We start from the raw sequence: 16,508 nt of genomic DNA, 5'->3' as shown, positions 1-16,508 counted from the left end.
ATACAGTAGCAGTCTGTGTGCCATTTTCCTCAACAAGGGTGGACTTAACTTTGCTGGACGGTTAAAGCTGGAAATGTGCAGGATTTGAATTTTGCATCCAATTTTGACAACTAATTGGACTACAAAGGGGGGAAAGGCTTTGGAGCTTTTTAACCAACACAGCAAGTGCACAGCAAAAAAGAAAAAAATAATGAAAAGACAATCCCCAGTTTCTAGCACATTGTTCAAAATCCAGTTAATTATTATGCTCACAGAGAAGTGTGGTAAACTGGGCCAGATTGTGCTACAGCTACTGTGGACTCTGATGTGAATTTTACAATGAAAACTGTTATTGTTTATTGTTGCTTGAGGTGCAGCATTTAGGTTTATGCAAGAGCTCAGAGTTTTAGGGAAAATATCAAAATCCATTAAATCATCTTATGTAAAAGGCTGCAAATGGAATAGTAGATTCTTTTATACTTCTACACTTCTGTTTCTTCTCAGCAGAGCTGCTCTGTATTTCACTGGTGAAATCCTGAAGCAGAGACCAGTCTGGATACAAGCTGTAACAGCATTTTCAAATTTAGCTCACAATCTGTGACAATTAACAATCCCTTTGGCCCATGTGTGATAAATTGCTTGCAGGAGAAGTCCATTTGTTCCAGGCTTATCTTTGAGGCTGCTGATGAGAAGACTGAATTATCTATTATCGGACCGCACTGGAAATGAGCGGAAACGAAACAAAGATTAGGGCTTCAGATTTGAACCATCTAGACTGGGCCACATTTGCATGTAGCCTACCCCAGGACATGCTTGGATGTTTGTTGCCTGATCACAGTTGAATCGACAGATCCACAGCCCTCCCCAGCAAGATATTCTGCTCCAAAAGATATTGGTGTGTCTTACACTTTGTGGCATGATAAGCAAAAATCTGCATAAATTCAGTCTAGCTTTCAGCGTATTTTAGATACATACTAAAACATTATAAAATAAGAATTCATTACATGTATATTCAATATTACATGCTGCACACACATATCCATTGTTTGCTGTAAAATAAATGTAAATCTAAATTTTAGAATGGCACAGATTAACTTCATCAAAGCATTTATCCTGTCCTTATTACAGTAAACAAAAAACAAACAAACAACATGTATTCAATATTTTCAACAAACCTCCAGTAGTCGAATACTCACTTTCCCACAAAACCTTTAACTGCAGTACAACATGGATACTGAATCACCAGCAAACCAATAAACGGTTGCTGGTCCAAATTCTGTTAAGTGCATCTTCACCATTCCAGCCTTCCTTCCCGGTCCTGTCCACCTGCTGTAGTGATGAAGATGCTGTCCATGGTGCTGATGTGTCTCATCTGTGTGCAAGCTCTGCCACCCAGTGGCGGGCTGTATGACACATGCGTGCTCAGGGACTAAGTGGGGCCCGGAACTAAGTTGTTTGTTCCTACCCGAGTCACAAAGCGTGGTGCACCTTCAATGCTAGTTGTTTTGGAATTTTCGTGACATTTCTGTTGGTTCCCGTTTCTGGTAAGTTTTACTATTTTGTCTTTTATCTTACGAGGGGTGTTACATTTATGTGTGTTTATGGGTGAATGTTGTATTTAGCCCGTAGGTGTATTTCTAAACGCTACATTGGGAAGTGACAGTTTGGTGCCTAGTTGCAGCTGTGTTAGCTTTAGCCCGTCTGGAGATGCTAACCTGTGAATTAAAGGGCTTTCTTACTAACGTTAGGTGTTAAAGCATGGATGCTGCTAACTGGTACCGTACAATAGCGACCTTGTGTTGGTATGTAAACGACCTACTCAAATACCAAGTGGAATGAACAAGTGACTGACGGGTTAGCGTCTGGGTGGGAGGACTGCTATTTAACGCCAAACCTCCATTCAGAATATGTAATAAAACAATGGTCTGCTGTACATATGTTAAGGTTCATACTCCAAAACTTAATTTTCTGTTTATGGATAATCTCCCTCAGCCACTATTCAATTCGGCATAGGTCTTATGCAACATGCGCTATGTTATGGTAATACAACGGTAACTTTCTGTTTCGGTTCAACCTACTCACTGCCATTCACGGTGTATTTTGGTGGTCAGCCAGGAGCAATAGGTGTGGGTAAAATGTAATTTACAGGCTTTAAACACTGCTTTAAATGCAGGAATGTACTGCCAAGCAAAATTAAACAGATTTGCAGTGTGGGGTTGTGTTATATTATTATAGTTCACACCACAGAGTGGAGCAAAGCTAAACTTACACCAGACTCCTGCATGCAGTGTAACTGTACTCATTATACTGTAACTACATTATTTTCTTCCAGTCAACGGATTGATGCTGGCGAGCAAAGATGCTGCTGAAAGATCTCCCCAGAGAGGCCCTGATGCGGCCCTTGTCCAGGAATGAAGTGGTGGGCATGTTTCTGAGGTTGACCATCTTTGGTGCAGCGACCTACTACAGCATCAAATGGGTGTTAGAAGCGATGGACCCTACCTCCAAACAGAAAAACCAAGCCAAGAAAAGGGTATATAGAACATAAGCTTATGTTATTGTTGTATTATCTAAGCTCATGGTGGATGTACTGTAGCTGTTTATCCAGGTTCTCTGCTGTCAGTGTGACAGATTTCACACACTATCTGTTATCCTCTTGTGTGTTCAGCGGAGATGTGTGTCTTATCTCTTCAGGCAGAGCAGCTGATGAAGAGGATTGGTGTTGAGGGGGTCAAGCTCACAGAGTACGAGATGAACATTGCATCCCAGCTAGTTGATCCGCAAACTATGAAGGTAACATTTGTAATCCTCAGCCCCTCCATGATGTTGAAATTATGAAGTGTCATGACACTTTTTAACCCTTTTTTTTTTTATCATTGCACTTTCCCAGACAGAATTGTTCACAGTGCTCTACCTTTCTGCAGGTGTCCTGGAGAGATATAGCCGGTCTGGATGAAGTTATAAATGAGCTGCAAGACACGGTCATCCTGCCCTTTCAGAAAAGACACCTTTTAACTGCATCCAAACTCTTTCAGCCTCCCAAAGGTACCACAGCATGTCATCCAAACAGAACTATAATGGTCTGATTTTACTCTCTGCTACCTGCTAACAAAATAGTTTCCCCTGGAACAAGTAGTAATACTGCTTATCTTATAGTGTGGCATGTCTTCTAACGGTTTCTGATAGGCTGATGTTTAACTAAAGTTTCTAACAGTTTCTGATAGGCTGATGTTTATGATACCTAATTAAAAGTAAATGTCAAATTCTTAACTGTTGCATTTTTTTAAACACACTATAATTTCTATTTTATATTAATTAAAAAATAATGAATCTGAAACGGGCAATTTGTGCATTAATTTAAAAGAAGTTTTAACATAACAGGAAACAATAATGGCTACTTTCTGTTCATATTTTGTCTTTGCAGGTGTTTTATTGTTTGGTCCTCCGGGATGTGGGAAGACAATGATCGCTAAGGCAACAGCCAAAGCCTCGGGCTGCAAGTTTATCAACCTTCAGGCCTCCACGCTGACAGACATGTGGTACGGTGAATCACAGAAGCTAACTGCTGCCGTCTTCTCATTGGCTGTCAAACTCCAACCCTGCATCGTCTTCATCGATGAGATTGGTGAGCTTCTCTGAAAGGATTCATGGCAACAATGATTTCTTGTTAATGATGGTATTACTGCACTGTTGTGATGTGATTTGTCTTTATCTTTACCCTTTGGAGCAGAAATGATTTGCAAAAGCTGATACTGCTATTGTTTTGATGTTCTGACAGTTTTCATACAGAAACAAAATCAGAGAAGCATCCAAAACAGCATTGAAAACCAGAATAATTTGATAGGATAGCAGCTCCTAAAAGGGTAGTGAGTCAGGTTTCATAACACTACAGACTCAGTCATAATGTCCTCTCTATCAGTGGAACAGGAGGGTTGAGGCCCTGGCACTGAGCCCACCCTTCCCTCCCTCCAACCCCCCCGTCCCTCCAGCGCCTTTAGTAATGTCTCCGAGCACCTTTCATACAGTTTAGTGCTCTTCAAAGTGCTTCACAGACGATTGACAAGACGATAAATAAGGTAGATTTAAAAATAGAATATAATGATAAAAATGACAATTAAATAAAATATATAATGAGAGTATCCAAGCAGATATATGGACCTTTATTTTCAATGGACATCAGAGATACAACAACAACAACTCAACAGGCTGAAATCCGTTCTTTATTAAATATCAGGCTAATAATCAGCCTAATCCTATTTCATCCCCATGAAATTGCCCAAACTGATTTGGACCTGTTGTTCTCAGTCTATCATGCAGATGAGTTTTTGATCCTTGTCTCTTGTGTGTTAGAGTCATTTCTGAGGAACCGCTCCAGTCTGGACCATGAGGCCACAGCCATGATGAAGGCCCAGTTCATGAGCCTGTGGGACGGCCTGGATACTTCCTCAACCACGCAGGTACAACAACCTGCACACTTTCTGACACCATCATGTACCTACTAGGTTACGTCAGACTGGTAAACCCTGGGTACAACCTCTCCTGCCCCTTAAAGGTCCAGTGTGTAACATTTAGGAGGAGCTATTGGCAGAAATGGAATATAATATATCGTAACGTATTTGGGAATGCACCAAACCTTGCCTCTAAGACATAGTGCTTGTTCCACGTGGTGCCTTTTTTTTGTTTGAGAAGTAAATGCAGTGGGTGGATTTGTCATCAATATGTTCACATTGTGATTCTTATTATTGTAGGTGATGGTGATGGGAGCAACTAACAGGCCGCAGGATGTGGATCCAGCCATTCTGCGCAGGATGCCCACCACTTTTCATGTTGGCCTGCCAGTAAGACGCATACACCAACACAAACCGTTTTTATCAATGTAAAAACGTAATTTCAAACTTAAATGAATACACATTAATACATACAGTATGTAATATGTTGGAATATATCATAAATCTTAAATGTACATACATTTACAGAGTGAAAAACAGTAGAATACGCTTGTATTTACAGATAAGGAACTCTATGAACTCAGCTAATGTGTATTGAGTGATTGAAATGGTGCGTCTTACTGAGTGCTTTTAACTACACATGAAGTAAAGGAGCGCAGCATAAACACACTGAACTGTCCGTCTCAGATTGTCTGATGGCTGCTGGCCAAACCACAAAAAGCATGGGCTATATTTTTATTATCCAGCACAATAAACATTCACTTTCATCATGTCACATATAAATGTTTGTGAGCCGTGGATGCTTAACAGAGAAAACAGTACAAGATTAAGTATAATTTGTTCAGGTAGTTAAAATGGCACTTGATTTAAAAAGTCAATAAACAAGTGATGAGTTGCTGATTGATAGACACATTTTGTTTTTGATTCATAACTTGCACTATAACAAGCTATATATTTCAAATAAGAACATCTGTCCTTCTATCTTTTCAGAACACAAGACAAAGACAGGACATCTTGAGGCTGATTTTAGCTGGAGAAAACGTAAGACGTGATTTCTGTTAATTGTCTGTGATGTATTCTGAACAATGCTCTCTTTTGTCATGTCACACCTGTATTTTCACTGTCAAATCACATTAAAGTAAACTGCCAAAGAGCAGTGACAGCAAACAGATTAATCCTATGTAATTGTCACTTATTACTGTCCTGCTTTTCCACTCAGCTGAGCAATGCCATTAATCTGAAGGAGATCGCTGAGAAGACAGAGGGTTACTCTGGCAGTGACCTCCGGGAGCTTTGCCGCGATGCTGCCATGTACCGAGTCCGGGACTACGTCCGCAAGGAGCAGATGAGGCAGATCGCTCAGCAGCTACAGGACTGCCAGGAGGAGGAAAAGTATGACTCATATACAAACACCCACAAGATTTCATAGCCTTTTGTCCCCCGAGCATCTCTTTGTTTAACTACAGCACCTGCCCTAAACAGTTTGAGGTTAGATCGCTGTGGGTTTGTAGAGCCCATGGCAGTATTATTTTGAGTGATGTATATACTGGTTGTCTTTCTAACTTTATATTTTACAAAATACTCCCACAAACTAATCATTCTTTTCAGTTTTCTTTACAAAACATTTAAGCTTTTATTTAGGCATGGTCCGTTGACCACTGGAGTGCTGATGAGCTTCACAAAGTCCTGTATGTCATTAAACTGGACCGTATCAGAGATGGATCTGGTTGATGGATGAAAAACATCTTATATTTTATAAAAGGCTAAATATCTGATCTGTGTAACCCATGCTTCAGCTGTTGCTAAGCGACTATTGAAACCCCTCTCAGAGGAGGGCATTATTGCTAAAAGAAGAAATATTTTGAACTTTACAGCACTCTAAACCCGAAACTCATAGCTAAGCTCTCCACAGTTATGATTCCAGGCATCAGCATGTTGTTTCAAATGATTATATGGAAGCAGAAAACATTGCTAAAGGCTCTATAAACATGCAGCGTACTGTAGTTCTCTGTAATCAGTGCACTTCATTCCAGCAGCAGAGTTATTAAAGTAAAGCTGCTGAAATAAACAGAAGAAAATAATTCGAAGCTAAGCTGAGTGTGTAGTGTGTTCACAAATTGAAGTTTTCTCAAAGCCATATGCACACTCAAAATAACTTCATTATTTGGTGGGCTGTTGGTATACACTTTTCTCCCACAATGCAGTGCAGGAAATGAAGGAGCTGCTCGCAGATGGGAAAAAATGTAAACTCTCGAGTGGAGGTGAAAACAACAGCCCAAAAGATAACTGTGTGGGAAAAGGATTTTGCCGTTTCTTTGTGAAGTTTAAATGGCAGTGGCGTTCTAAAATTGGATTAGCGTCCGACAGCACAAGTGTTTGGTTGTTTAATTTCCTTCTAAGGGAAAACAAAAACACCGACTGATTTGCAGCCTTTACATCTTTCACCAGTGTCTTTTCATCACAGTTAAAATGGACCAGGACGTAATGCAAACACATGTATAGTCAGCCTAGAACAGGTATACAATCGTCAGTGGATAATTGGTTGAACGGGATTTCAAATCTATGAATCCAAGGGTGGGAGTTGCCATAGTCAATAGTGAAAAACAGTGTGGAATTGGGACACAGCTATTATTTTTGCCTGTGTCTCTGACCTCTGTAGACCTGTGGACGAGGAGCGGTTGCGGCCGGTCACCCAGCTGGACCTCCTCTTCGGCCTGGACAAGATGAAGGAATCTAAGCAGGCCACAGCCTTCATGTTACCCACTGTGGCGGAGGTTCCCCTGGACTAACCCCCAACACAGCACCACCGAAGGGAAATGTTTTCTTCTCGCCATGCAGTGTTTGCAGCGTGTTCCAACTCCCCAAGCAGAGGCTCCTCCTTCATGTCAGAGGTGCAGTTGGGAAAAGCCAACAAGCAGTTTGACTTTGTATTTGTCCAGGCAAGAGTTGTTCCTGAGCATGCTTATTTTCAGCACAACCCTGCTACATGTGTACAGTTATAATACATTCAGAAATCTAATATCTCCTGCAAGCCACTGACCGGCTCTAGTGGAGAGATTTAGAGTTCATGTCTTGCTCAAGGGTGACTTAAAAGTTAGTTAGCAAGAGGAGAAAGCATTTTTTCATAACCTGTAGGGATCTGTCTGTTAGGTTAGTGCTAGTAATACTACAAACTACTCTACTACACCACTATAAGATCCATATACCGTCCCTCCACGGACATACACATAATTGAGACCAGCAGGGATGAAGCAGGATGATGACTCATGATTCATGAGTCATTCAAAGTCTGGACTCCATCCAGTAATCCTTAAATCAAATATATTTCTTTTTTGGGCAAACACATGTTTGAATAACAAAGACTTTAAAGTGGTATCAGCTGAGATCAGCTGATCCAGTGCTCCCAACTCACATTACACTATATTCTCTGTAAATGTTATGTGATAGCAAATTACTTATTCATTTATTTCATTAATATCACTTTTTTAAATAACAAGGGAAAGAAATTTCTTTTAAATATTCGGGAATATCAGTATTCAGGCAAAGTATTTATTGTATGCCTTTTTAAATGTCGGTTTTAAGTTGAATTATTCAGAAACAACCTCCATCTCTTACCCCTAACCTGCTTAGATCAAAGTCTTTTCAAAAAGCTGACAAGAACATTGGATGTCACCACTATTTTCTTTCCATGATTATTCACATAGTTGATCAACAACATGTGTTTGTTTGATTGCATATCTGCTTTATGCATTTAGCCAGCGTGGGGTTGTAACAGAAAACTGTAGTAATGTGATACTCAGCGAGTTACTGCTCCCAAGGAGTACAAATGTATGTATATATAAATATTTCTTTTGAAATTACAGCAACATGTAACAGGTAAATGTATGTTTGTAGTCATGAAGTGAGCACTGCTGTAGCTGCACAATATGTATGTGACAATGATGAGGAAGAGAAGAGCAAACTGATTCACACCTGTCATTCCACTGGAAAAAAATTTGAGACCCGATGTCAAAGGTTCAAACTTCCTCACTTCTAAGGACTTCAGATTATTTCAATTACTGATAAAAACCACGGTGTAAGCTTTAAATGGGATGTTCCTAAAGCAAGGCACCCTTTTCCAGAGCTGTCAGATAACAGGACAACCACTTAAGTGTCAAGTAGAGATGGGATCATTATTTAAGCCCTGTAATAGGAACTACAGCTTTAATGGTCACAGCCAGGGGCAGCCATAAAAGACACTCTTATAACCCATTATCTCAATAATCATTATCCTTCTGCTCAATGGCCGTAAAACTGTACTTACCTGTTGTATCACTGGTGTATCATAGGAATTGTGCTGTGTGCATGTCTGTAAATATGGAAGCACAACGCTGGGTTTGAGTTGAGGCCGTTTTTATTCTGATCTTTTCATGCCATTTTCTGAGCATCGATCAACGACTGGCAGCAGCGTCTGTCGCTGCAACACACATCGTTTCTGTGTCAGTTCACTTTTATTCTCACGTTAAGGAGAGCGTGGCTTTAAAATTGTAACCCTTTCAATCAGCTGTCAGTCTGAAGTTGTTGCGAAATGCTTTTCTGCCTCCCCTCTGTATGAAAAGCCTCATTATTTGCCACATGGTCTCAGCATGTGTTCATGGATCTGTTCGTGGGTCTCGTACAGACCTTTCTCCCACGCAGTATGAGCAACGCAGGGCATATCTTTCATTGAACCATGACCACGTGGTGGCACTGTAGCTTCTTACTGAGGCGGGCTGGGATATGGACTGCTCACATGTAGAGCAGTTTTATGGCATTATGGTGAGACAATGAAATAGAGAACCCTGCTAACTGGATTGTTCCTGCCCTATTGGTTTTTTCATTGTTGCTCTTAGTTAGAGTACCTCAGGTGACAGTTAAAGGTCAAAATGTTGCCATGTAAACCAATAATTGTGGCACTGCAGCTCACAGGTCTTAGTATCCTTTCTGGGAAAAAGGTAACGACTGTGTAAATGTAACAGGACTCATTCATCTGTAATGTGGCAAGAGACTTATTCTATGGATACAGAGTGTCCATATACAGTTACTGTTAATGATACCTTCAACTACGTGTATGTGCTGAATATATGTTAACTGTACTGTAAGGTGTATTTATTAAACGCCACTGAAGAAAATATTTATCTTTTTTCAACCAGCAAAATGTTACCTCAGTTATTTCTGCATGCATTGTTTGTCTTTTGTCCTGTCCGTGTTTAAGTGTGTTAAATGTAATAAATCTCCTCCTTCCCAAAAGTCCAACCTGTGAAAATGTCTAACTTTATATGTATTTATATGTATTATTGCAAACTTATTTGTGTATATTGGCTATATTGACATATGTAGCCCAAAGGATCATTTTAGCAATGACTTTCCTACACAGTGATGAACATGTCGATGTCCTCCACAAAGTGTTGCTGTGGGAGTCCGATCCTTTACTGGGAGTCTGGATCATCATAAACTGTTTGTAAATTCTGCGGATGTTGCAGTCAGATCCTGTAGCCTTTAGGCATGCATTAATAAGTCATTGTTGGCCATAATCAAACTCTTGACTCTTTCCACTGTGTTGCTCCTCGCTCCAGCTCTACGTCTCAAACAAAAGCCGCGCATCTCTAATAAGTCTGCTTTTCAGGACTTGCTGACAGCCAAACAATTTCAAAATTGCGCCTGTAAATTTTTAATGGATGTCTCACCAAGTGTTTAAAGGTCATGACATCTGAATTACCTGCTTATGGGATATGCAAAATCATGTCAAATGATCACAAAGAAACTGACTGGACTTAGGGTTAGGGTTAGGTAAGGTTTTCATGGGACAGCAGCTGTTTGGTAATGATAATGGCTCATCCTGGCCACCATCCAGGCTCAGAGTACACTGCACACCTTCACCACCACATTTCAGTTTGTCCAATATGTTGATTTATGACCAAATAGCTGCAGAACTAACACTCTCAGCTGCACATTGGTTGAGTTTACTGTTTATTAGCAAATGTTAGAATCTTGCTGCCTAAACTAAATGCTATCAAGACACTGAACATTAGCGTGTTAATAATTAATTATTATAATTCAGTCTTAGTGGAGTTAATAATTCCTTTATTTATTTATTGTACTTTTATTTTATTTTCAAGATAGACAGGAAAGGGAGGAGAAAAAGAGAAAGGAGATGACATGCAGCAGAGGGCCACAGATCAGACTTATACCCATGGCTGCTGGAGAAGGACTACACAGGGCGAGCCAGCTCTACTAGGTGAGCTATCAGGGAACCTCAATCATTAATTTATTAATGCTTTATCCATTTATTTGATTAATAAATAGATTTGTTGAGGTTTCCCTGCACCCATGTACTGCAGAACGTTCACAGAGCCAAGTTATATGTATATAATCATGGATATGAACATTTAATTGATTCTAATCAAACATTGTCTTTATAAATGTCTTTAATAAAGCATTAATACATTCTCAAAGTATATTTTATTAAACAGTGAAACCATTCTGTCTTTTTTTTATGCAGGAAGGGTTTGGAGGGATTTTTGGTATACACTCCTTTTATGACAGTGCCTCAGCTTAACATTCAAGACACACATTCACACCAGGGAAATACTCTGTATAACTATTATTGTAATACTAATCTCAACGTGTGTGTGGTGTGCCAATTATTTACTATGCAGAAATGGTCCACTGTCCTAAAAATAATTAAGCATCACTATCAGTCTTTTGTTTCTCTGCTCTGCACATGCAAATAGCAGACACTCACCAGACTTTATGATTTTATGATGACAAAGTAGTACCTAGCGCAAGGTCATTCTGAGCTCATCTAAGTCATAAAGCCAAGTTGTGGCTTGGGATTTCCCCACAAAGGCACTTGCTCCCTCATGTGATGCCATTACATGCGGATACTGTTTGTTTCCGTCCTTAGTGTGGACAGATGATAAGGCGATATTTGCGATTCAGTCATATTTTCAGTCTTTAATGAGGCAAAGTCTGGAGTGTTTTCCTCCAACTAAATTCTGCAAGGATGCATGTCTGATCTTTGACTTAGAATCATTGATTAGTTATTCATAAAGCTATTGATGAGTTATTCATGAAGAGGGAGTCAAAATGAAAGTCTCCATTCTAGCTCTTTTCAATTAGAGGACAGTTCCCAGTCGATAAACATGATGGAAGAAGCTCTCCCCTGCAGCACAGCTGGCTGGAGATGTCAAAGACTTCCCATTGAGAGGAGAGCTCAGGCGCAGATAGATTCACTTTTGTCTGGCCATGGTCTGTCAGTACAGCAGCTCTCAGCGCTGCTCTGATGGTCTCAACCTTTTTCCCATCAGATAGGAGTGTAAAATGGCCCCACTCTGCTCTGTGACAGTCCTCTATAAGCTTTAGTGCCATCGGACATGATCGAGCGAGCTCAGAGAAATCAGCGGCAGCTGTTATCCCTGCCACATTTCTCAGCAGGATATCCTGTTGCCTGCTGGTATTCAGGGTTTATTGCAGTAACTCACAAAGCCATAAGCAAATGAAGGACTGAACAGCTCCACACTAGCAAATAGGATTCAAGGAATTTTAGAAAAGAAGCTGTTGAGTGAGAGGACAGTATTGATTTATGTTGTTTTGAGATTATTTTGTCTTTTATAGGCAACAGTCGGTTAGCTTAGCTTTGTGAGTGGATTCTCCGTTGGTTATCCAGGAACCTCATAGTGACATCAAGACTGCAAGAAAATGTATGGAGGATTTTAAACTGTGCAAATGTGTGTGTGTGTGTGTGTGTGTGTGAGAGAGAGAGAGAGAGAGATAGAGATTGTATTTCAGGCCCCTGTGAGTAAAATAATAGAGTGAAAAAAGGATGTTGCTTGATTTAAGGAGAAACTGTATATGTTCATTCTTGGTCTGTCTCTTTATAAATAGCATGGCCTCATGTAGTCGCAGCTGTAGAGACAAATCATTAGTCACATGACAATTTTCCATCTCTAAAAAGAAGCAGCCATTTAGGAGCTAAGCCACTCCATTTTAACTTGGCTTTAACCACTATGTGTGTTGGCAGTTATCCAAAAAGGTTTTCCCTCTGTTTTCAAGCCAATGATGGTAGAATTTTCTGAAACCCAAGAGACCAAGTGAGTATGTGAAAAATACCAAAACTGTAGTTTTTTTTTTACAATGACAATAGCAATATATGTCGTGACTGTCCTTCAGATAGTATTTAAAATGACAGTTCTATCCATGTGTATGTCTTTGTGCTGTTTCCCTCCCCCATGTTGAGCAGCCTGCATTGTCTGAAGAGGTCTTGTCCTACATTAACCTCCCAGAACAATCTGCAGGAGCTGGGTCTGAAGGGAACACTTTGATGATGCTCAGGTGTCATTATTTGTGTGAGTGCTGCCACAGTATCACAGTAAAAGCTACTGACGTGATCCAGAGAGGGGCCTCGCTCGCCATTAACCAGGAGGCTGTAAAACAGTGGCAGCAAATGGTGCGATTCAAGTGTTGACATCACGTTAAAATGTCCTGACAAATCAGCTGAGCTTTCTGTAATCATTGTAGACTTTATGGCCCACAGGGTTTTATTGAAGTTTCAAGAAAAAAGCCTCAGTGATGATTATGCAGCCTGTGTTCATTCTCAAAGTCTAGGAGACAGGCGTGCAGTAGAAACGCCATGTGGTGATTGTTACAAGGCAAATAAAACATTCATCCTTTTATCCTTAAAGGACAAACATGGAAACAGCAGGCCATAAATGATATTTTGGGCACATTTTCAGTCTCTTTCATGTAAAATCCTTATAGTTTTGTGTATGTATTCATTTGGATTCCATTATCACGCATCATGGTGCCTTTTGGTGCTTTATGCTCCATCATCACACTTTATGTTATTGTGAACTTTATATTGATATTATTATAATGGCTCAACTTAATGTTTACTCAGGCTGCAGGCAGTGTGATAGACTCCCAGGCATAATGATGCACGATAAGACAGTGAGATACACGAGTGGCCAGACCCCCCTCAGAGTTACTTGTCTGGAGTGGAGTTATCCACCGTCTGTGCCCAGGCCAGGCAACCAGGACAGATCAGACTGAATCACAAGCCATAACTTGCTGCAGTTAACAACTTGAATTTGGTAACTGCAGCAAGTGTTGCAGCCTGTCACAGCAGAACTCTTCAGTAAAAGTAACTTTGATTTTCTTGTTGTGACTTGTCTTATAAGAACACTATGTGGCAATATTAAAAGGGTAGAGTCTGTTAAAATGTATCGTCCATCCCGGAATTTGAATTTTCCTAAATGAAAAGAAGACAAATATAGTTCTATATACTCCACTTTGATCAGTTTTGCGCAACAGACTCCTGGGTTGCATACTGAAACTTAATGTAACTTACATTATTTACAAAAAATGTTTAATGCTAATGTTTGAAACTATTAAATATAAAGGATCTGATTCCATTAAATCTTTGTTTTAAAAAAGCAAAAATCAGTGTTCATTAACTAGGCAAGACAGAAATTTAAAAAGGACTACTTAGAAATAAGTGTTCAGTATAGTAAATATTGTCTGACAGTTCAGGAAAAGTGTCATGTCATCCTGTTAGGGTTAAGGTTAGCATATTGGATTTGTAGCCGCAGCCTCATTAGTGAGGCCTCTGCAGGTTTGATAAACAAGAGCTGTGACTTAACTGATTGGGGTACAGCACAAATACATGTAGCGCCAACCCTGTGCAGCGGCAGCAGATTTCTGCCCTGTGTGATTTCAGTGTTGATTCTAGGCACTTAGCTGTGGCTGTGCATGAGTCACTAATGGTTATACTAAATGACTAATTATACCAAATGACTAATTAATATTTGCTTTATCTCTTTTCTTTTCCTCTTTCTTTTTGGCATGCAGGAGTTAAAAGCAACAAGTACACTCTCCCGGCTTCTATCCACCTTTTTTTTTTTAATCCAGTTTTTCTCTCACCTCTGCTGCCACACACAGAACTAGATAGAAAGCCAGGTTGGAGACGAGGCTGTTCCATTAGCAGATGTAATTGGAGTGTCTGACGTTCCCCGCAGCACACCAGATGAAAGGTAATCAGAAGGTGTGTGGCTGTCAGAGTAGGTGTTAAGAGACGGGTCAGCTCTTAGGGCTCACTGATGCTGTTATTGAGCATCCCTCCTTGGACTGAGAGCACTCCAAAATCAGAGGCACAGCTCATCTTTTCCATGAGTGAGTACAGCGAACTTGTTAAGGAAGTGGTGTGAGTGTCACTCAAGGATGAATTGTGACACTGCAGTTACATACTGAGATGTATTTATTGTGTTTGCATGCAATAATATCTATATCATATAATGGTTTTCTGCATATGTTAAGATCCATGTCAGATGGTCAATCTGTCAAAAAAGTTGTGCACGTGACACATCTGTAAAGACGCTTTGATTTTAGCTCAGTTGGTAAATCACAAACTTACTCACAGCTTATCATAAAATATAAAATATGCTTGTTAATTCTGATAATAAAGTAAAGTACTTCCAGACCATTCCAACGGTTCGGGAAACAAGCCAGCAATCAGAGCTTCATTGTCCTACATAGACAATGGATGAGATATACACAGCTACCCGGGTTGCTGCAAGTTGACTTACCGAAATACAACGCTTAAATCTGCATATTCTTTTGATGAGGTTAACAGTTTGTAACAACCACTACCACTACAGTGATGTTGGTGGGACCAACGTGCCGCTATGTCACCCACTTGGTTAGGGCAAAAACTAGCCACCCATTCCAAACAGAAATTGGCTGACGCGAGCAGCATATCAGGCTCAGTGATGAAGTATAATAAAATAGTTGAATCTGATTATCAGGCTAAAAGAAAGTCACATTAAAAACTGCAGTAAGTCATTTTCATGGATGGAAAAGTGCTAGCTTGTTGGCTGGATCATAAAGTTACTCCATCAGTGAACTGACAGTATACAGGAAAAGCAGTAAATTGAAGGGAACAATATAATTTGAATTCTATTTGAATCACTCACACTGCGTAATCCAAGATCTTTCATTTTCTAGAAATGTGTCAAACAATTGAAAGATTTAAACCTTAGAAACACCTTTTCAATCCAAGCCATTACAGAGATGCATCCTGTGCTACAGATGAAATCATAATTAGTCCCACACATTTTATTTGATGCCATGTGTAAGAGTCTCTTTAATCTCTCATTTCATTACCGTTTTTGGCAGGGTTGCATTTCATTTTCAGATGTGTTTTTAGATTATGCTCATAATAGTTTTAAATGAACTCAGCTAATAACACGGTGCTGTGTTTTTAAACCATGGTATAAGGTCAGTCAATCATTTCAACACTGATTGTGGTGTCTCTTATTTTCCCCAAATTTCAAAATGCACAGTAATCTTAGGCAATGTCATGCAGTATTAGCTTTGTATTCAAATAAGCAAACTGGGTGAAATAACAGAAACTTTTAGTTGGCTAGACTGACATCACCCTGGACTAAAGTTGTGATCAGCACACAAAGAACAGGGCCCTGGTTGATTTCTCTTCCTAACTGATTACACTCTCATCTAATAGCTTCTCTGACTCCTCAAAGGTCTGCTGCTGAAAACATTCTGCATAAGTAAGTATCTATAATGCAATATTTCCTCTACATGTCCATGCCAGTCACAGATACATGTAGACTACCATTCCATAAAAACCAGCATATTACACACTTTTTGATGAATGACTGTTAATTTAAAACATTGTTTACTTGTGTTTCTCCATGAATGAGCTACTTTTTAACTGAGGCACAATAACACAGGCGCTCACGCCCCTCTGAAAGACGTCTAATGACACCCTTGCTGTCACCCGTTGAACATTTCCTTCCTTCCTTGCTTGCTTCCCTTCTTCGTTTTCGTCTCATGGCAAAGAAAGGAACTTTAGAATAACACCAAGGCATCCGATCAGAACGGACAGCCTCTGCCAGACCTCTGTGACTACTCCCACATTCCCATGTTCCAGAGTCACGTCAAAAGGCGGCTGGTGGTGCAGCTAGCAATGCTAATAAAGGCGAGGACAAAGCCACTGAGGAGAGCGGAGATGGGATAATGATCACTAATTAATCATGCACTGGGGTC

The 16,508-nt window shown here is 40.0% G+C and overlaps 1 protein-coding gene across 1 annotated transcript; it reads left to right on the top strand.

Annotated features, from left to right (window-relative positions):
* Positions 1-1,417: 1,417 nt before the first annotated feature.
* On the top strand, positions 1,418-9,597 carry atad1a (ATPase family AAA domain containing 1a). The gene is made up of 10 exons (XM_035658612.1): positions 1,418-1,523; positions 2,312-2,512; positions 2,674-2,772; positions 2,904-3,024; positions 3,404-3,604; positions 4,330-4,436; positions 4,728-4,817; positions 5,418-5,468; positions 5,647-5,819; positions 7,087-9,597. Exons 2-10 carry the CDS (start codon positions 2,339-2,341, stop codon positions 7,214-7,216), a joined length of 1,146 nt encoding a protein of 381 aa, XP_035514505.1. The 5' UTR covers positions 1,418-1,523; positions 2,312-2,338; the 3' UTR covers positions 7,217-9,597.
* The last annotated feature ends 6,911 nt before the right edge of the window (positions 9,598-16,508 follow it).

This window comes from Morone saxatilis, unplaced genomic scaffold, assembly GCF_004916995.1.
Source record: "Morone saxatilis isolate NCDOM2014 unplaced genomic scaffold, NCSU_SB_2.0 Contig16, whole genome shotgun sequence".
Taxonomy (NCBI): Eukaryota; Metazoa; Chordata; class Actinopteri; family Moronidae; genus Morone; species Morone saxatilis.
The sequence above is the reverse complement of the archived record's forward strand: the minus strand, read 5'-3'. Positions and strand labels throughout refer to the sequence as shown.

Coding starts and splice junctions, on each gene's coding strand:
- atad1a (XM_035658612.1), top strand. CDS start 2,339: ATGCTGCTGAAAGATCTCCCCAGAGAGGCCCTGATGCGGCCCTTGTCC. Junction 2,513..2,673: donor AAAACCAAGCCAAGAAAAGG/GTATATAGAACA, acceptor TTATCTCTTCAG/GCAGAGCAGCTGATGAAGAG. Junction 3,605..4,329: donor CGTCTTCATCGATGAGATTG/GTGAGCTTCTCT, acceptor CTTGTGTGTTAG/AGTCATTTCTGAGGAACCGC.